The sequence below is a fragment of the Oncorhynchus tshawytscha genome, linkage group LG01 (genome assembly GCF_018296145.1).
Source record: "Oncorhynchus tshawytscha isolate Ot180627B linkage group LG01, Otsh_v2.0, whole genome shotgun sequence".
Taxonomy (NCBI): domain Eukaryota; kingdom Metazoa; phylum Chordata; class Actinopteri; order Salmoniformes; family Salmonidae; genus Oncorhynchus; species Oncorhynchus tshawytscha.
Window position 1 is genome coordinate 20818113 of NC_056429.1, and position 19792 is coordinate 20837904.

The 19792-nt window shown below is 45.2% G+C and overlaps 1 protein-coding gene across 1 annotated transcript in view; it reads left to right on the forward strand.

Moving 5' to 3' along the window:
• LOC112240475 (neurogenic locus notch homolog protein 2) overlaps positions 1-19551 on the forward strand; it is a 54934-nt gene extending 35383 nt beyond the window's left edge. The window contains 24 exon segments of the mRNA XM_024408789.2: positions 985-1095; positions 1207-1399; positions 1498-1643; positions 1764-1877; positions 1994-2113; positions 2232-2384; positions 2590-2818; positions 3074-3275; positions 3362-3515; positions 3673-3857; positions 3958-4090; positions 4236-4487; positions 4584-4696; positions 5332-5873; positions 6553-6906; positions 7034-7176; positions 7400-7604; positions 7894-7975; positions 8732-8885; positions 8997-9316; positions 10029-10176; positions 12590-12687; positions 15716-16962; positions 16964-19551. Of these exon segments, the coding sequence (XP_024264557.2) occupies positions 985-1095; positions 1207-1399; positions 1498-1643; positions 1764-1877; positions 1994-2113; positions 2232-2384; positions 2590-2818; positions 3074-3275; positions 3362-3515; positions 3673-3857; positions 3958-4090; positions 4236-4487; positions 4584-4696; positions 5332-5873; positions 6553-6906; positions 7034-7176; positions 7400-7604; positions 7894-7975; positions 8732-8885; positions 8997-9316; positions 10029-10176; positions 12590-12687; positions 15716-16962; positions 16964-17090 (5525 nt within the window). The 3' untranslated portion in view covers positions 17091-19551.
• The last annotated feature ends 241 nt before the right edge of the window (positions 19552-19792 follow it).

The window sequence follows — 19792 nt, forward strand, 5'->3', positions numbered from 1 at the left end:
GTTTGGGGAAGGCCCTTTCCTGTTTCAGCATGACAATGCTCCCATGCACAAAGCGAGGTCTATACAGAAATGGTTTGTTGAGATCAGTGTGGAAGAACTTGATTGGCTTGCACAGAGCCCTGACCTCAACCCCACCCAACACCTTTGGACCGAATTGGAACACCGACTGCAAGCCAGGCCTAATCGCCTAACATCAGTGTCCGACCTCATTAATGCTCTAGTGGCTGAATGGAAGCAAGTCCCCGCAGCAATGTTCCAACATCTAGTGGAAAGCCTTCCCAGAAGAGTGGAGGCTGTTTGGGCTGTTTGGGCCTCGCAGTCATTCTACCAAAACAATCTCCTGGTGGGGTATCCCCAACCCCATTACCTTAGCCACCGCTGCTGAAAAAGGTCCCAGGGAAAACACTGTTGTGTGTAAAACTCCTCTGGTCTGTCTTGACCATGACCAAACTATAGTTTGTAAACTTTAGTAGACCATGACTTCATTGGTGTCATGTAGCCCCAACTTACACTGTTGCTCAGAAGGTGCTCTCAGCCCCAAAGCACTGTGCTGTGCTGCTCTGAACCTGAAACACCAGCAGTTCCTACTCCGTTCTGTGGTGTGGAAGGGGCTTCCTGCAGCTCTCAGCACAATGCACTCAGACATGAGTGGAACAGTCATAAGGGTCGTCTGATCTCTGCCCTGCTGTGCCCAGCACGCTGCCGTGGCCTGGGGGGGATTAGTGCGGCCAGAGCACTGGTGCTGTACAGACACATACAGCCAGTCAGCCATCCAGTTAGCTAGCTTAGGTCACACACACTTTCTCTCGCTCAGCTCTCTTTGGAACACACCTGTTAAGCATGATCAGCTAGTCCACAGCTCCCCCTGATGGAGGCCATTAGAACTGCATCTACCTTGTGTAATGGAGAGCCTTATTCAAGTAACTTCAAAATGCATCCTTCCTTTCTTACATTAGACTCGAGACTAAATGGTTTTCTTCTCAGGGGTGAACTGTGAGTTCAATGTTGACGACTGTGCCAGTAACCCCTGTGAATACGGAGAGTGCCAGGACGGGATCAATGAGTACAAGTGTGTCTGTGCTCCAGGATACACAGGTAAACACACACTTCTCCCTCTCATCTAATCAGAAGCATTTCCATGTTAATGACAGCCTGATTTTTTTCCCCAGTGAATTAAATTTACTTTCTGAATTCCTTCTCTCACAGGTGCAAAATGTGATGTGGACATCCATGAGTGTAATTCCAGCCCGTGTATGAGTGGGGGTACGTGTGTGGACAAGGTAAACGGCTTCATCTGCCAGTGTCCCCCTGGCACCCACGGCCCCTTGTGCCACTCTGGCACCAACCACTGTGCCCCCCAGCCCTGTGTACACGGAGACTGTGTAGAGCAGCAGAGCGGGTACGCTTCTCCTCACCTTATCTCTCTATCTATCCCTTTCTTGAGTTACGTACTTCATGTAAAATAATATTCTTACTCCTCCCCTGGTCTCTATGTAGGTACAACTGTGAGTGTGATTCTGGCTGGGTGGGGCAGCACTGTGACCAGGAGAAGGATGAGTGCCAGTCCAGCCCCTGCCAGTACAGCAGCACCTGTGTGGACAGACTCAACGGATACTCTTGCCAGTGTCGCCCCGGATTCACAGGTCTGAATCGGGGTTTCATTTATCCTTTATTAATATACAGATGATCCCATTAAACTGCAGTACCTAACAGATACACGTGTATTTCTGTTCACCATTTTAGTTAACATCCCTCTCCCTCAGGTGTGAACTGCGAGTTCAACATGGAGGAGTGTGCATCAAGCCCGTGTGAGAACCATGGTACCTGTGTGGATGGAGTCAACACCTACAGCTGTCTGTGTGATCCTCCATACTCCGGTAACAACACCAGTCACACTACTGTACTATCCAGGATACATTTCCTCTGTTGGAGCTGGGTTGATTTGTACCGTGGCCATTTGGGATATTACCAATATTGCTATGTGCGTCCACAGGAAAACACTGTGAGGAGGAGTTGGTTCCCTGTGCGTCTCATCCATGTGAGAGGGGAGGTGTGTGTCAGCCAACCCCAGACTACACCTTTTACACCTGTCGATGTCCCAGTGGCTGGCAAGGTGAGTAATTAATAGAAAGAGAGAAAAGGTTTGTTTGTGTCTGTCTGTGTGTTGGGGGACATTTTCTACCATTCAGTCATTGCGTTGATGTTAATTGAAATGGTATGTTTGTGAATAGGCCCCCGCTGCACTGAGGATGTGGATGAGTGCAGGAAGAACCCATGTCAGAACAGAGCCCGTTGCATCAACAGCCAGGGCAGCTACGTGTGCAAGTGTCGACCAGGCTACAGCGGTCTCAACTGCCAGACCAACATTGATGACTGCTCCCCCCGTGAGTTATCACACATTTCTCTTTTACTTAAATGTTTTACTTAATTTGTATCAACACGTATACTGCTGCATATTGGGTACTCTCCATGAGCACCTTGTACACTCATCTCCGTAGTTAGTTACTATTCTGGGTCTTTTAAACTTCTTGTCCGACTCCAACCCTTTCTTTTTATGTGTCTCTCCCTCCGTCTCTCTCTCCCTCTCAGACCCGTGTCTAAACGGCGGTTCCTGTGTGGACGAAGTGGGAGGGTTCTCCTGTGACTGCCGGCAAGGGTTTGATGGTGAGCGGTGTGAGGCAGAAGTGGACGAGTGTGCCAGTCAGCCGTGTCAGAATGGAGCTGTGTGCCGGGACTACGTCAACAGCTTTGTCTGTGTGTGCCGGCCAGGTTTCGATGGAATCCTCTGTGAACACAACATCCCAGAATGCACTGAGAGGTGGGTTAAAAAGGACTGTAACTATAGTCAATATTGTAAAGGGTTTAACGTTGAGACGCACTCAGAATTATTCTTCAATGAGTTTCCTTTTTGATATGTGGATTGGGACGCATTTAGATGTATCGAACATGTATTGAAAATGAATTTCCTTTGCAACGCACAAAGAATTCCTATCTACCTACATATGTTCGACTTTTCATCATGCTTGACTACATCTCTTTCTCTCTTTCTCAATTTGTTTCTCCCTTCCTCTAGTTCCTGTCTGAATAACGGGACCTGTGTTGATGACATCAACACCTTCTCGTGTCGTTGTCGTCCTGGCTTCTACGGCACCTTCTGTGAGTATGAGCAGAATGAGTGTGACTCTCAGCCCTGCAAGCACGGAGGAACCTGCACTGACGGCCTGGGCTCCTACCGCTGCACCTGCCCTGTGGGCTACAATGGACAGAACTGCCAGGTAGAGTGTGTGTAGTATGGTTCTTGCCTGGTTCTTCATTTTAAAATCAATGCTAACATTTTATACTCACTTTTCTCTCCTTGCAGAACTTTGTGAACCTGTGTAGCCAGCCACTGTGCCAAAATGGAGGGTCTTGTTCCCAGTCAGAGACCACCTGGTTGTGTCACTGTCCTGTGGGGTGGACTGGCATGTACTGTGATGTCCCCAACATGTCCTGTCAGGACTATGCTGCTCGGAACGGTGAGCAGGCACTGCCTCTATAGTACCATTTCTTCATTCTGTCACCAGTGAAATATGAAACTTATATAGGTAAAGATAATGACCATTTGATGAAGATATATTATGCATAATGCGTCTCTGGTTAACGTGTCTTTGTGTGTGTCTTTGTCTCGGCCAGGTATCCAAGTGGAGTTAGTGTGCAAGCACTCGGGTCGCTGCGTGAACGTGGGTAATGCCCACCAGTGTCAGTGCTTGCCTGGTTACACGGGCAGCTACTGTAACGAGATGGTGGATGAGTGCCTTTCCAACCCCTGCCGCAACGGGGCCACCTGCATGGACTACCAGGGCACATATGAGTGTATGGTAAGTTGTGTATGAATGTTTGTCTACGTGTGGGATCTAAGTATTGCACTTACTGTACTGCACCCAGGGAAACATCTAAAAATGTATTTTTCTGTTCCAGTGCAAGGCTGGCTACCAGGGGGTGAACTGTGAATATGATGTGGATGAGTGTCACTCTAATCCTTGTCACCACGGAGGAACCTGCATCAACCTCATAAACCGCTTTTCCTGCGCCTGCCCACCTGGCACTAATGGTAAGCAGATACTGGAAGATTCTCTTCCTTTATCTATCTCTTTCTGGCCCATTGGTTTTGCGTCATGTACAACTATAATTCTGACCTCTGAACTGATGGTCTTCACTCCCACTCTCCTCTCTCTCTCTTCTCCCCCTCTCTGTAGGTGTTCAGTGTGAGGTGAATGTGGACGACTGTGCTCCCAAGCCTGGCTCCTGGGAGCTTCGCTGTCTGAATGGGGGCCAGTGTGTAGACGGAGTGGGACGCTACACCTGCTCCTGCCCCCCTGGCTTCGCTGGGGAACACTGTGAGGGGGACGTCAACGAGTGTCTCTCTGGTCCCTGCCAGTCTCCTGGCAGCCTGGACTGTGTACAGCTGGCCAATGACTACCAGTGCCGCTGTCGCTTGGGCTACACAGGTAGAGTGCCCCTCTCTATATGTTAGACAGTATCAAGTTACCTAGCTTACCCCACATTCATGCTGTATAACATGACATGTCTGTCTGTTGTCCTAGGACGCCGCTGTGAGTCCATGGTGGACCTGTGCCAGTCGAAGCCGTGCCATAACAGTGGCACCTGCTCCATGAACATGAGCTCAGTGCATGGATACACATGCATCTGTCAACCAGTAAGTCATATAACGTTACTCTACCCTTTTCAATGTTTGTTTTCCAACTGCCAGACTGCTGTGTTACTAAGTACTCCGTGTGCCAGCTTGCTGATCTTTTCTCTTTGTTTTGAATGGATTTACAACTGCATAGAAATTGCATTGTGTTGTATAAAATTGTATTTACCTCTAATGTCGATATGAAGTGAGTTTTTTTTCCTACTGCAGGGTTTCCAAACACAGTGCATGTTTTGGTTTTTGCCCTAGCACTACACAGCTGATTTAAGTAATCAACTCATCATCAAGCTTTGATAATTTGAATTAACTATGTAGTGTTAAGGCAAAAACCAAAATGTGCACCCATTGGGTTTCCGAGGACCGAGTTTGGGAAACCCTGACCTGCTGGCTTGTTTTCCAAACCACTAACCACTTCCTTCTCCTTATTGTCACGCTTGCTTCAGAGGGTGAAACAACACAGGTCAGGTATGACTGAGAACAGCAGTGTTCTAGGAAGATACCGAACTAAGTAGATTCTCCCATCTTTTCTGACTAGTCAACTGCAGTAATGCATGTTAGAGATGTAAAACGGAGACCACAGGTATCTGTCTAGCCAGTCTGTTCACATGTCTGATGCCCACTCTGTCCCGACCCCTCAGGGCTTCACTGGCTTCAACTGTGGAGAGGTGGAGGGCTACAACTGTGCCAAGCTGCGTTGCCAGAACGGCGGGCACTGCCAGGAGTCTCAGGTTGGTCGTCCGCACTGCCGTTGCCAGCCAGGCTTCAGTGGGCCCCGCTGCGAGACCGTCCACAGCTGCCAGAACCGGCCCTGTCTGAACGGAGGCACCTGTATGAAGGACCCACTCTACCAGTACAGCTGTCACTGCCCAGCCCACTTCTCAGGCAGGCACTGTGAGAATGTCATCTTCGATCCGTCTTCCAGCACCCCCGCCTCCTGCCCCTACGTAGAGTGTGAGCAGCATTCTGGGGATAAGGTGTGTGACCCGCAGTGCAACAGCCATGAGTGCCAATGGGACGGAGGGGACTGTTCTCTACATTGGCGCCAGCCATGGGTCAACTGCACCGCCCCGGTGCCCTGCTGGGAGCTGTTCCGCAACGGCCGATGTGACCCCGAGTGTGACAACTCTGGCTGCCTCTTCGACAGCTTCGAGTGTCAGGAGAGCGCACAGTCTTACTGCAAGTAGGTACAAGAATGTACAACAACATAAAGACATCAATACACATGTACACTGAGTATACCAAACATTTAAGAACATTTTTGAGTTGCACGCCCCCTTTTGCCATCAGAACAGCCTCAATTTGTCGGGGCATGGAATCTGCAAGGTGTTAAAAGCGTTCCACAGGGATGCTGGCCCATGTTGACTCCAATTCTTCCCACAGTTGTGTCAAGTTGACTGGATGTCCTTTGGGTCGTGGACCATTCTTGATACACCCAGAAAATTGTTGAGCGTGAAAAACCCAGCAGTGTTGCAGTTCTTGACACAAACTGGTGCGCCTGGCACCTACTACCATATCCCATTCAAAGGCACTTCCATTTGTTTTCTTGCCCATTCACCCTCTGAATGACACTCATGCTCAATCCATGTCTTAAAGCTTAAAAATATATATTTTTAACCTGTCTCCTCTCTTTCATCTACACTGATTTTGAAGTGGATATAACAAGTGACATCAATAAGGGATCATAGCTTTCCCCTGGATTCACCTGGTCAGTCTGTCATGGAAAGAGCAGGTGTTCTTAATGTTTTGTACACTCAGTGTGTATGTCTTATTAATTACATTCAAATTTAAAAGTTTATTAACCCATAGGAACTTCTAGAGTCTTCTGAATTCCCTAACCCTCTCCCTTGTCCTGTATACAGGTATGATAAGTACTGTGCGGCTCACTATGCCAACAAGATCTGTGATAAGGGCTGTAACACGGAGGCATGTGGCTGGGATGGCCTGGACTGCTCTGGAGACACCCCTGCTGTGGTGGCTGACGGAACGCTGGTGATCGTAGTGTTACTGCAGCCTGAGGAGCTAATGGGAGACATGAGAGGCTTCCTGCGCTCCCTGGGAACCCTGCTGCACACCAACCTCCGTGTCAAGATGGACGACCAGCAGAAACCTATGTTGTATCCGTACTACGGCCTCGAGCACGACGACGCCAATGGAGGACAGCCTTCTACCATGAAGCTTAGAGGAAAACGGGAGCTAGACAAGGAGGTTGTCGGGTAAGGAGATGTGTATTTATCCTGTCTGTCTCCCTCTTTCTCTGTCTCTCTCTACTAGATAAGATGAGGTGTGTGTATAGTCTTCCATGTTGGGAAGTAAGACTAACGGAAGTTGTGTTTGCTGCAGGTCTAAGGTGTACCTGGAGATCGATAACCGTAAGTGTTCTGAGCGCTCTATGGACTGCTTCTCCAGCACAGAGCTGGCTGCATCCTTCATCGCTGCTGAGTACTTGAAATCTGAGCTGCCCTACCCTGTGGTCTCTGTCAACAGTAAGTCCCTCTCCTTTCTTCCCAGTGTGATTTCTGAGACACCTTTAAAACACCCTAATGGTTATGTTACATCAGCACACAATTATCTTTGATCACAGACCTGATTAAACCCACTTATCATGTTCTTTGGTAACAAATGGACACTCTGTTCCATGCTCTGAATGCAGAGCCCATTTCAGATAGCATCACCTACTTAAGAGTTCCATGTCTCCTCCACCACCAGGTGACCCTACGGAACCCCATAAGCCCCCCTTCCTGCTCTACCTGGCTGTGGGAGCAGCCGTCATCATCCTGCTCATCTTGGTGCTGGGCGTGCTGGCCGCCAAGAGGAAACGCAAACACGGTGTCCTCTGGCTCCCCGATGGCTTCCTGGCCAAGAAGGATGACAAGAGGCGAGAACCCGTGGGCCAGGACGACTTCGGCATGAAGTGAGTGGAGAAAAGACAGAAGTTGCGTCTGAAATGGCACCCTATTCCGTGTATAGTGCACTACATTTGACCAGGGCCTGCATACGGTCAATATATATTTATTGTTTTATTAAATTACTGCACTACACCGGGAATAAAGACAAATGTGTACCTCTATACTGTACCATACTCTAGTATGTTCAGAATTATTCAGAATGGAACTGAGACAAATGTTTGACTGGTGTACCATCATGTAGGGTGTAATTCTCCTGAGCCACACACTGACACCTTTTTCCTCTCCTCCCTGCAGGAACTTCAAGACCCAGGATGGAGGGATGATAGATGGAGGCCAGAGGTGGATGGAAGAGGAGGCTCCGCCAAAGAAAGTAAGGGTGAGCGAGAAGAGGAACCCTTCTTGGCAGCCATTTTGGGTCAGAACGCTCACCAGCTACTGAGTCGTTCCAGGAAATAAGTGATTTTTTCCTCCCTTTGATATTTTAAGTAGAAATGTTGGACAAATATTGAAAACTGAAAGCCTTGTATATTAAAGGAAGTGCCTTTTTTAATATAGACTATATGGAAAATTAAATAAATCCGGGACATTTTGACATGTCCCTCTAAGCATCCTCTGACTTCTAAGAAGATTTTAACCCACTTAACCCCAACTTTTCTCCAACATTGTAAAGCCCTAGTTATTTAGTTGTTTTAACATAGTCATTTCTACAGGTTATTATTCATTTCATGTGATAAGTGATTAATTTTAAGGTCAACCTTTTTATGTGAACTGAACTCATGTTTCCATATGGTGAAAATATTCTTTTTAAAATATTTTTTTTCAAAAGAGACATTGAACAGTCAATGTCCTAGTGTAAAAGCAGGTGAACTGGTTGTACTCTTTTTGTGGTGGAAAACTGAGCAAGTTGAGCATAACACGTCAACCATGTTACCCAGAGTTAGGTTTTATTTAACCTCTTGAGATCGGAAAACACTTTTTTTTTATGTGGTCTTTGACAGAAAGGTAAAAATTAGGTGAAATCCACAAAGTTACACTACTCTAAAGGCACCTAATTGGCAGAACAGCCTACTATACATAATGGCATTGAGTCAGTGTCTAAAAATCTCTCCTCCTTTGCCTCCCTCTCCCCCAGACTGAGGACAAGCCCCTGCTGCCCATGGGTGTGGATGGAGGAGTGGACAGACGGGAGTGGACCCTGCAGCACCACAAGGCTGCTGACATCTCTCTCACTCCACCACAGACTGATCTGGAGGCAGACTGCCTGGATGTCAATGTCAAAGGACCAGGTAGAGTTTAAGATTGAATAGGATTGGTGTCAATCAAGTGTAAGGATACCTAACCGAGAAGTGATTGCTGTGTGTTTTTTGACTGACCAAATGGCAAAAAATATTTTCCAGATGGTTTCACCCCCCTGATGCTGGCCTCTCTACGAAACGGAGGGGCATCTGATTGCGGCCTGCAGGCGGAGGAGGAGGAAGAGAGCGGGGGAGATGAGCCAGGACCCAACGCCATCTCAGACCTCATCACCCAGGGTGCAACAGTCATGGCCCAGACAGACCGCACCGGGGAGACGGCACTCCACCTGGCTGCTCGCTACGCCCGGGCCGACGCCGCCAAGAGGCTGCTGGACGCTGGGGCAGACGCCAACGCTCACGACAACATGGGTCGCACCCCTCTCCACGCTGCTGTGGCAGCCGATGCCCAGGGAGTGTTCCAGGTGAGAGGCTAGAAAAACAGACTCATTGGAGCAGCTGAAAACTATTCCTCGTACTGCGCTCACATGGGCACCAGTTCAAAAATCTTATTGCAGTCTTTTAAATGTTATTTTGAAATCATCACTGTATGTTTAATGTGGGTTTATTTAATGGAAAATAACTTGAAATATACTGAATAAAAATATAAACGCAACATGCAACAATTTCAAAGATTTTACTATGTTACATATAAGGAAATCATTCAATTTAAATAAATGATTTAGGCCCTAATCTATGGATTTCACTTTACTGGGCATAGGTGCAGCCGTTGGTGGGTCTGGTCAGAATAATCAGATTGTGATGTCATTCTGTGGGCCAAAAGATCTATCCCACCTGAACAGATTGAAATAATATAGTGTTTTTATATTTAAAAAAAAAAATTGGGCTCTTACAATAAAAGGGCATTTTTACCATTTTTGTTTTAAATTTCATTGTTATTACAACTTCAGTGTGGAAATATCATTAATATGCAATATTCAGAAATCGTTTCGCCATATCCTGGTTGCTAAATTTCGAATAGTTCGCCTAATTTCAGTTTGTGACAAAACAAGAAATGTATAGTGTAGAGAATCATTGTACCATCTAAACCACTGTTAAATATATACTGAGTGTACAAAACATGACAGGGGAAAAAAGTTTGACTGCACTGCCCCTTTAACACGGTTCCCCTCTCAGATCCTGATCCGTAACCGGGCCACGGAGTTGGATGCCAGGATGAATGATGGCACCACACCTCTGATCCTGGCTGCCAGGCTGGCTGTGGAAGGCATGGTGGAGGAACTGGTACATTGCCACGCTGACATCAACGCTGTCGACGACCACGGTGAGCACTGGCATTGTTTTTACATGTATATTGTATGATTTTACATTTGTTTTATACAGGTAATCCCATTGGGATTAGAGATTTGTTCTAAACTGAGATTACGTTGAGAGCAAACAACAAGCTGCACAAGAACTCACTACTGTAATGGTCCAGGTTTCAGAGTGGCTCAGTGACTCGTGTTTGCATCTCAATGTGAAAAAAACTGTTTGCATGTTCTTTACAAAGAGGGCAACAGATGCTATTGAACCAGATGTCAGGGGAGAAGCTCCAGGTGGTATCTGATTTTAAGTACCTTGGCATCATACTTGATTCCAACCTCTCTTTTAAAAAGCATGTGAATAAGGTCATTCAGATTCAACCTAGCTAATTTCTGATTTATACGAAATTGTTTGACTACAGGAGGTAGCAAAACTGTACTTCAAATCTATGATACTTCCCCACTTAACATACTGCTCGACTAGTTGGGCCGAAGCTTGCTGTACAACATTAAAACCTATTCAGTCTGTCTACAAACAGGCTCTCAAAGTGCTTGATAGGAAGCCCAATAGCCATCATCACTGTTACATCCTCAGAAAACATGAGCTCCTGAGTTGGGAAAATCTTGTGCAATACACCGACACGTGTCTTGTATTCAAGATCCTAAATGGCCTGGCTCCCCCTCCACTCAGTATTTTTGTTAAACAGAAAACCCAAACATATGGCAGCAGATCCACAAGGTCTGCCATGAGAGGTGACTGTATAGTTCCCTTAAGGAAAAGCACCTTTAGTAAATCCGCTTTCTCTGTGAGAGCTTCCCATGTCTGGAATAGACTGCCATCAGATACACATAACTGCACCACATATCACACTTTCACAAAATGCTTGAAGACATGGCTAAAGGTCAATCAGATTTGTGAACATGGTCCCTAGCTGTGTGTTGCCGCTTTCCATGTTGTCTGTTGTCTGTAGCTTGTGAGGTGTGGAAACACTTTGTTGCTTTTATGAATTTTGTCTTGCTGCTTTTTGTTCTATGTTGCTCTGTCTGTATGCTACGTCTTGCTTGTCCTATGTTGCTCTGTCTGTATGCTATGTCTGGCTTGTCCTATGTTGCTCTGCGTGTGCTCACTGCTCAATGATTGTCTATATTGTAATTGTTTTTAATAACCTGCCCAGGGACTGCGGTTGAAAATTAGCCGGGTGGCTAAAACCGGCACTTTTACTGAAACGTTGATTAATGTGCACTGTCCCTGTAAAAAATAAAATAAACTCAAACTGTTCAGTAATACTTAAATAGGAAATGTTGTTTTAGTGATTTTCTCATTGAGCACTGCCATACAGGGCAATAATTAGGAAAGACCTTGGGACTGTAAGGTTCTATCTGTGCAAAACATAGTTCAGAGATTTTTTTTAACTAGGCAAGTCAGTTAAGAACAAATTGTTATTTACAATGACTGCCTAGGAACTGCCTTGTTCAGGGGCAGAACGACAGATTTTTACCTTGTCAGCTCAGGGATTTGATCTAGCAACCTTTCGGTTACTGGCCCAACTCTCTAAACACTAGGCTACCTGCCCCCCCCCCCCTATTAAGCATTGTTTTCACATCTCAGAACTGTTTTGTAGTGAATTCTTCTTTCATAACCCATTAAGGTCCTCACCTTTTATAGGTACCTAAAGTGCAGATTATCAAAATCCTGAGACATTTGAAGATCTGTTTTTTTCAGGGGGATGCAATTGAAGATTGACATGTCATAGCCATAAGGTTCTATCTGGGTTCAGCCACAAGGTTCTTTCTGAATTAGACAGAAAACTGTAGCTATTTGAATACATGATACATAATAGAATAGCATTATTTTACCAAGACACATCAAAAAATGTAATATGATAATCAGACAAATGACTGTCATTACTGAATGACTGTGACAACGTCATTTACTTGTTTTTTGCTTACGTGCCATTATTGCTGGCTACTAGCCCATACATGGAGAAAGATGCAAGAACGTGTGCTGATTGGTCTATTTGTTCAGGCTTGTGATTGGATTGCAGATAGAACCTTATAGTGGCAAGTTCAAATAGTTTTATGTAGAGAACTTTTCATTTTTTCACTTAAAATTAACTATCAAACATTTTACTTCACAGACATATGAAGAACCATCTAAAGATGAATTGTGTGATTTTTAACTATTTAAAAAAAAAAAAAAAAGTCAACCTTATAGTCCCATGGTTTCAATCTCGCTCTCAATGGAGCCCAGTTACCATCACAATTCCATTAAAGCTGGGTCATGAGTTTGTTGCGGTTTTGGCATTTGCATTTCGGTCATGCTTGAGGACCAACCTTCTCAAAAAAATAAAAAGTGGGCAGTCGAAATAGTTTTGTGCCATAACAGAGCAATTTGCATGTCTGTCTTTGACTCATATTCCTCTCTCTCTCTCTCAGGTAAATCTGCTCTGCACTGGGCAGCTGCTGTGAACAATGTGGAGGCCACTCTGGTGCTGCTGAAGAATGGAGCCAACAGAGACATGCAGGACAACAAGGTTTGTACTACCTCAGTTTGCATTTCACTTCTACCTTGTATTGCACATGTTTTCAAACCTCAAAAGTAGTCTTGTCAAGCTACAGTGCATTCAGAAAGTATTCAGACCACTTCACTTTTTCTATATATTTTTAAGTTACAGCCTTATTCTAAAATTGATTGAATACATTTTTCCCCTCATCAATCTACACACAATAATACCACATAATGACAAAGCGAAAACTGGGTTTTAGAATATTTTGGGAAAAAATCATTACAAAAATAACTTATTACTAAATTATTCAGGCCCTTTGCTATGAGACTCGAAATTGAGCTCAGGTGCATTCTGTTTCCATTGATCATCCTTGATGTTTCTACAACTTGATTGGAGTCCACCTGTGGTAAATTCAATTGATTGGACATGATTTGGAAAGGCACACACCTGTCTATATAAGGTCCCACAGTTGACAGTGCACGTCAGAGCAAAAACCAAGCCATGAGGTCTAAAGTATTGTCTGTAGAGCTCTGAGACAGGATTGTGTCGTGGCACAGATCTGAGGAATAGTACCAAAACATTTCTGCAGCATTGAATGTCCCCAAGAACACAGTGGCCTCCATTCTTAAATGGAAGAAGTTTGGAACCACCAAGAATCTTGCTAGAGCTGGCCGTCAGGGAGGTGACCAAGAACCCGATGGTCACTCTGAGTTCTTCTGTGGAGATGGGAAAACCTTCCAGAAGGACAACCATCTCTGTAGCACTCCACCAATCAGGCCTTTGTGGTAGAGTGTCCAGATGGAAGCCACTCCTCAGTAAAAGGAACATGATAGCCCGCTTGGAGGCTACCTCAGACTGGGGCGAAGTTCCACCTTCCAACAGGACAACGACCCTATGAGCACAGCCAAGAAAACGCAGGCGTGGCTTTGGGACAAGTCTTTGAATGTCCTTGAGTGGCCCAGCCAGAGCCCGGACTTGAACTTGATTGAACATCTCTGGAGAGACCTGAAAATAGCTGTGCAGCGACACTCCCCATCCAACCTGGCAGCGCTTGAGATTATCTGCAGAGAAGAACGGTAGAAACTCCCAAAATACAGGTGTGCCAAACTTGTAATGTCATACCCAAGAAGACTCGACGTTGTAATCGCTGCCAAAGGTGCTTCAACAAAGTACTGAGTAAAGGGTCTGACTACTTATGTAAATGTGATATTTACAGTGCCTTGCGAAAGTATTCGGCCCCCTTGAACTTTGCGACCTTTTGCCACATTTCAGGCTTCAAACATAAAGATATAAAACTGTATTTTTTTGTGAAGAATCAACAACAAGTGGGACACAATCATGAAGTGGAACGACATTTATTGGATATTTCAAACTTTTTTAACAAATCAAAAACTGAAAAATTGGGCGTGCAAAATTATTCAGCCCCTTTACTTTCAGTGCAGCAAACTCTCTCCAGAAGTTCAGTGAGGATCTCTGAATGATCCAATGTTGACCTAAATGACTAATGATGATAAATACAATCCACCTGTGTGTAATCAAGTCTCCGTATAAATACACCTGCACTGTGATAGTCTCAGAGGTCCGTTAAAAGCGCAGAGAGCATCATGAAGAACAAGGAACACACCAGGCAGGTCCGAGATACTGTTGTGAAGAAGTTTAAAGCTGGATTTTGATACAAAAAGATTTCCCAAGCTTTAAACATCCCAAGGAGCACTGTGCAAGCGATAATATTGAAATGGAAGGAGTATCAGACCACTGCAAATCTACCAAGACCTGGCCATCCCTCTAAACTTTCAGCTCATACAAGGAGAAGACTGATCAGAGATGCAGCCAAGAGGCCCATGATCACTCTGGATGAACTGCAGAGATCTACAGCTGAGGTGGGAGACTCTGTCCATAGGACAACAATCAGTCGTATATTGCACAAATCTGGCCTTTATGGAAGAGTGGCAAGAAGAAAGCCATTTCTTAAAGATATCCATAAAAAGTGTTGTTTAAAGTTTGCCACAAGCCACCTGGGAGACACACCAAACATGTGGAAGAAGGTGCTCTGGTCAGATGAAACCAAAATTGAACTTTTTGGCAACAATGCAAAACGTTATGTTTGGCGTAAAAGCAACACAGCTCATCACCCTGAACACCTTATCCCCACTGTCAAACATGGTGGTGGCAGCATCATGGTTTGGGCCTGCTTTTCTTCAGCAGGGACAGGGAAGATGGTTAAAATTGATGAGAAGATGGATGGAGACAAATACAGGACCATTCTGGAAGAAAACCTGATGGAGTCTGCAAAAGACCTGAGACTGGGACGGAGATTTGTCTTCCAACAAGACAATGATCCAAAACATAAAGCAAAATCTACAATGGAATGGTTCAAAAATAAACATATCCAGGTGTTAGAATGGCCAAGTCAAAGTCCAGATCTGAATCCAATCGAAAATCTGTGGAAAGAACTGAAAACTGCTGTTCAAATGCTCTCCATCCAACCTCACTGAGCTCGAGCTGTTTTGCAAGGAGGAATGGGAAAAAATGTCAGTCTCTCGATGTGCAAAACTGATAGAGACATACCCCAAGCGACTTACAGCTGTAATCGCAGCAAAAGGTGGCGCTACAAAGTATTAACTTAAGGGGGCTGAATAATTTTGCACGCCCAATTTTTCAGTTTTTGATTTGTTAAAAAAGTTTGAAATATCCAATAAATGTCGTTCCACTTCATGATTGTGTCCCACTTGTTGTTGATTCTTCACAAAAAAGACAGTTTTATATCTTTATGTTTGAAGCCTGAAATGTGGCAAAAGGTCGCAAAGTTCAAGGGGGCCAAATACTTTCGCAAGGCACTGTACCTTGTTATGGGGTATTGGTAGATTTCAGAAGAGGGGGAAAAAGTAATTATTCCATTTTAGAATAAGGCTGTAATGTAACAAAATGTGGAAAAAGTGAAGTGGTCTGAATACTTTTTGAATGCACTGTATGTCCCATATTCTATCACAAGGATGATCTTTTATTTGCTTGGTACATGCCTTCATGGGTTGTTTCTCCTGTTGTGTTCCTTCAGGAGCAGACCCCGTTGTTCCTGGCAGCCAGAGAGGGTAGTTTTGAGGCAGCCCAGGTTCTGCTGGACCACTACTCTAATAGGGACATCACAGACCACCTGGACCGGCTGCCCCGCGACACCGCACAGGAGCGCATGCACCATGACATCGTACGTCTGCTTGACCAGTACAACCTGGTCCACAGCCCTCACAATGGCCCCAACCACATGGGCGGGGGACACTCTTCCTTGGTCTGTGGAGGCAATGGCGCTGGCTACATGGGCATGCGCCCCGGACCCCAGGGCAAGAAGAGCAGGCGCGGCGGGGGAAAGGTTGGAGGGGTGGGTGGGGCTACAGCAAAAGAGCTGAAAGACATGAAGGCCAAGCGGAGAAAGAAGCCAACGGGAGGAGAAGGGCCTGCAGTGGGAGGAGCCAGTGGCAACGGCACTAAAGCTGCAGGAGGGCTGACGGAGAGCTCAGTCACCATGTCCCCTGTCGACTCCCTGGAGTCTCCACACTCATACATAGGAGATGCTGCCGGGGCCTCCAAAACGACCAACTCTCCTCTCCTGGGCAGCCCCTCCTCCAGGCCCCTGCTGCCCCCAGTCAGCCACATGCTGGGCCAGCAGCAGAGTTGGGTGGGCCTGAAGCATGGCTACGATGGCCACATGTTCAACCTCCTCCCCCAGCAGATGGGCAGTGGCCACCCTAGCATGTCCCAGCACCACGGCCAAGGCCTGCTCACCCCTATGAATGTCACCATGAGCCGCGAGCAGCTGCCTCCCATTGTTACCTTCCAGATGATGACGCCGGGAGGCGGGCAGCCCCAGCCTGGGCAGGTGCAGTCCCAGGGCCAAAACCAGGGCCAAAACCAGGGCCAGCCCCAATCTCAACAGGGCCCTACTCACCTCCACTGCACCCAGGGCATGTTGTACCAGATGCCCAACATGAGCCTCCAGCACAGCCTGTCTCACAGCCTCCCTCACCCCCACTCCCATGGCCTGGCCCACGGCCACGGCATGGTGCAGGATGGCCAGTCTCGCCAACAGCTCCCTCCCTATCAGGCTATGCAGAGCCCCGTGGATAAGTACCCAACCCCTCCTTCTCAGCACAGCTACGCTACGGCTGGCTCGGAGGGCACCACCCCAGGGTATCCGGCTCACCCGCCCAGCGAGCACCCTTACCTCACCCCCTCCCCTGAGTCCCCTGACCCCTGGTCCTCCTCCTCCCCCCACTCCAACTCAGACTGGTCTGACGTCACCACAGCCCCACCCCCTGGGGAACCCCCATGCACTGCCGCCTCTCCGCCACACACACATTCCGGAGCAGCCGCAGTCCCAGCAGACACAACAGAACCCCCAGCAGCCTCAACGTGGCAACATGCAGGTGTTTGCATAGACAAGAGGACTCTATTAAAGTGCCCAACTCTTAAATGCTTTGTTGATCTTTGTAGTTACAACACTTAAACTCTTATCCATCACTTCTTTCGTCATTTGTCTTATCGTCTCTCTGGTTACAGTAATCACTTTTACACTTCATTGTCACACGATTTTCTTCAATTTTGCACTTAAAGATAGTGTATAGTCTTGTATGTGTATTGTCAACTAAAACCAAAAACTGTTTAAGTACCGTTGACATTTAAAAGTGACGGATCGTCAGAAATCAAACAAGGAACCAGAGCCAAACGGTGGTCATGTAAGGAAAACGGACTGTTCAAGAAGACACCAAGACCGAATCGACATTAGATATTGCCTAACTCTGCTTTTTATTGTCATTCCTCTTGGGACGTTTCTTTGGGCTGAGACTTATTTTATTTAAAAAATTAAGGAAATAATTGCTCATTTAACATGCTATCATTTTCATTCACTGTTTTATGTAGACCTCTGCCAAGGACATACGGTTTCATTGAAAATTAACTTGACTTTTTATATGATGGGTTACGTTTGCTTATGTTAAGATGTGTTCACTAAGCGAAGACTGCCTTATGGATTCGTATTATGGAATGTATCTGATTAGGATGTGGTGATGCTATTTGAGGGGCTATTGTGTGGTTAGAAACACACACACATGCTAAAAACATGCAGATACATCTCTTCAATGTGTGGTTCTAAGCTAAACTGTGGTGTAAATAGTTGTCATGTACACTGAGTATACCAAACATTAGGAACACATTCCTAATATTGAGATGCACCCCTTTTGCCCTAAGAACAGACTTCTTGATACACACAGGAAACTGTTGAGCATGAAAAACCCAGCAACATTGCAGTTCTTGACACAAACTGGTGCACCTGGCACCTACTACCATACCCTGTTTAAGGACATTTGCATTTTTTGTTTTGCCCAATTCACCCTCTAAATGACACACATACACAATATGTCTCGAGGCTTAAAAATCCTTCCTTAACCGGTCTCCTCCCATCTACACTGATTTTTTAAAAGATTTTTTTTTAAAGTGATCATAGCTTTCACTTGGATTCACCTGGTCAGTCTATGTCATGGAAAGCAGGAGTTCTTAATGTTTCGTACACTCAGTGTAAGTTCCTGTATTCTTTTTCATTATTGCCTTTGTTACAGTGTAGCCTCTGTCTCTCCCCTACACCTTAGGGAGGATGTCAGTTAGTGGGGGCTGTGGTGTTCTGTGTCAGGAGAATCTGTTACTGAAGAGTTTAAGATGTATGGTACAGTTATGGATACAAAAGAAAAGATTGTGACTGAAATACCAAATTAAAGAAAAAGGCATTGTTTGATGTTGCACTGTCGCTCTCCATGTTCTCTCACCATGGGGGTTTCACTCTGGTGTGTGAAATAAGACGAGGACAAAGATGCTTTACATTATGTTACTAAGTCAATCACTTTGATAGAACAGTTGAGCGTTGAGGTACAGTATTTCTTCCAAAATCATGTAATCACTTTTTTGCTTAATTACAATCAGTGTATTTGTGTATCTTTTTGTGATTTATAAACCAAGTCGTTTAAGATAAAAACAATTGTATAATGAGTATTTTTGTCGTCCTAATGTTTCTCATGAGCACAGCCTTATGTGAATGATCTGTGATTACAGACAATCATTGATTGTTTCTATTTTGTACCGATAAATGAAACATCAATGTCTCCAAGACCAAAGTGATTCATTGCAAATCCATGACATTGGTGACTGTTGAAAGTGTTCTTTGGAAATGTTGCATTTTGGAGGTATTGTCTAATCAAAGTGGATTATTGTTACAATGTAATTGAAAGATTCATGTGGCTTTGACAGAGCAAAATCCAAATACAGTCAATGATTATTGTTATACCTTGTATTTAACTAGGCAAGTCAGTTAAGAACAAATTCTTATTTTCAATGACGGCCTAGTGTTAACGACGGCCGTGGGTTACCTGCCTTGTTCAGGGGCAGAAAGACATTTTTACCTAGTCGGCTCAGGGATTCGATGTTGCAACCTTTCGGTTACTAGTCCAATGCTCTAACCACTAGGCTACCTGCCGACCCGTCACACATGGTAAGGTATCATGTGAGTGCCTTTATGAGAACTACATACCAAAATCCCCAAAGTCCTTTCCCATTCCCCCTATCTGGCACTTAATATCCCCCACTACAAATGACTTCTGATGTACTATCCACATAATCAAATCAGCAGAGCTCGTGGAGCATGGTATTTACACCTAAATGCCGCATTATGCAAGGCTATTCTTTTTACGTGCTGTATATAAACAAGTTTTGTATGTTTATACTTTTTCTGCTAACCAAATACATACACGTTATATGAAGTAGCTTCCCCCCATATTTGTATGATGAGGAAAATATGCCTGTTTATAAAGAACAACCTGTCTGATTTGAAATAAACTAAACAAATGATACATATTATAGATCTAAGTCTGACTTTATTTCTGTATATCTGCCTATTGTGCATGTACGTGCCATTCTCATGGTAAAACACAGGAATTGTTTTTCGAAATAAATGAATAAACTGTTCAAAACAATGTATATTACAACCGATTTGTTTTCTGTATTACACTATGGTATTGAACCAATTCACTGATAAAGCAAATCAAGGGCATTAATATGGAGTTGGTCCCCCCCTTTGCTACTATAACAGCCTCCA